This window comes from Geospiza fortis, unplaced genomic scaffold (genome assembly GCF_000277835.1).
Source record: "Geospiza fortis unplaced genomic scaffold, GeoFor_1.0 scaffold55, whole genome shotgun sequence".
NCBI classification, from domain to species: Eukaryota; Metazoa; Chordata; class Aves; order Passeriformes; family Thraupidae; genus Geospiza; species Geospiza fortis.
This window is the reverse complement of record NW_005054308.1, coordinates 12,353,447-12,354,639: the sequence shown is the minus strand read 5'-3', so window position 1 is coordinate 12,354,639 and position 1,193 is coordinate 12,353,447. Positions and strand designations below refer to the sequence as shown.

The window sequence follows — 1,193 nt, the reverse complement described above, 5'->3', positions numbered from 1 at the left end:
CCTCTGGCCTGTCAAAGCATTTAAATAAAAGCATTATTCCTGGCATTACCACATTAGCAATGCTTTGGTCAATCTCAGTCTTGGAAAGACCACACCAGCAGTGCAGCTGTTCCTGAAGACAGTTCCCGCTTAAATCAAGTGTGATTTCAGTGGTAGAGACATTCAAAATACACATTTAAATTCCCATCTGGCTTTGGAAGCCAAACTCCATCAGATTCAGTGAGCTGCAGTAGTTTTAACATGATGGTGAATGTATTTTTCAGGCTCGACTAGTAAAGCATCTGGATTCACCAGCACCTGGTTGTTACAGCTTGGTGTCCACATCTGTCTGCACACTGGCCACCGACCATGCCAGCCCTGCTGGGTACATGGAGAGAGCACTAAATGGGCAGGAAACCTTTGCTGCCTCCTTGCAGCTAAGGAAGGAGCTCATCTCCATCTCCTGTGCCCACCCTCACAGAATGTTTGCAGGAGCTGTCTGTAAGCAAAGGCCACTTTTGTCACAATGCATTGGTGAAGACCCTGCATCTGGGAGCCACCTCTTCCCCCTGGGGAACCAGCCATGAGCCCATCCATGCGGGAATGCCAACATCTGCAGAGCCCTGTGGCACAGCTGTGGGCACCTCTCAGCACAACACAGCTCAGCCTCTCAGCATGATGCAGCAGCTGCCTGCGTGGTGACACCAAGGGCTGTGGCACCTGCCAGCCAAGCCAAAGTAGTGAAAACTATCTTATCCACTGTCTTGTGGTCCCATTCCTGGCCTCAGGAGAGGCAACATGATAGGATCTGAGTCTAACCAACTGTGGCCAATTGCAAGGCAACCCCCACAGCCTCTCCCCCCATGCTCAGGACCCTTGGGCTGTGGGGATGAGCTGAGGGAGTGGTGCCCCAGCTCTCCTCTGTGCCCTGGGCTGCTGGCAGGGTCCCAGCAGCAGAGGACGAGTCCACGGCCTGACATTGTGAAGGTGGATGGGTGGGTGAGCCCCAGTGCCATGAGGAGGTCCCCTGCAGGGGCTGAGCTGCTCTCAGAGGTTGATGTTCTGATTGTCCTCCCTGTGTGGGCCTCCACTTTTTGTCATGGTCTCTTGGATGCTGTCATGGTGAGGTCTTACCCTTGGGGATAGAAAAGGATGATTGAACTGTGAGGAAAAGCCCAGGCAGTGCCAAGACCCCATAGAAGTACAGCTGCCTT

At 53.1% G+C, this 1,193-nt stretch overlaps 1 protein-coding gene across 1 annotated transcript in view; it reads right to left on the bottom strand.

Annotated features, from left to right (window-relative positions):
* Nucleotides 1-1,026: 1,026 nt before the first annotated feature.
* The window catches only part of STK32A (serine/threonine kinase 32A), a 16,115-nt gene continuing 15,948 nt past the window's right edge, over nt 1,027-1,193 (bottom strand). Inside the window, exon 12 of the mRNA XM_005418833.2 lies at nt 1,027-1,114. Within this exon, the coding sequence (XP_005418890.2) occupies nt 1,027-1,114 (88 nt within the window). The remainder of the gene's footprint in view (nt 1,115-1,193) is intronic.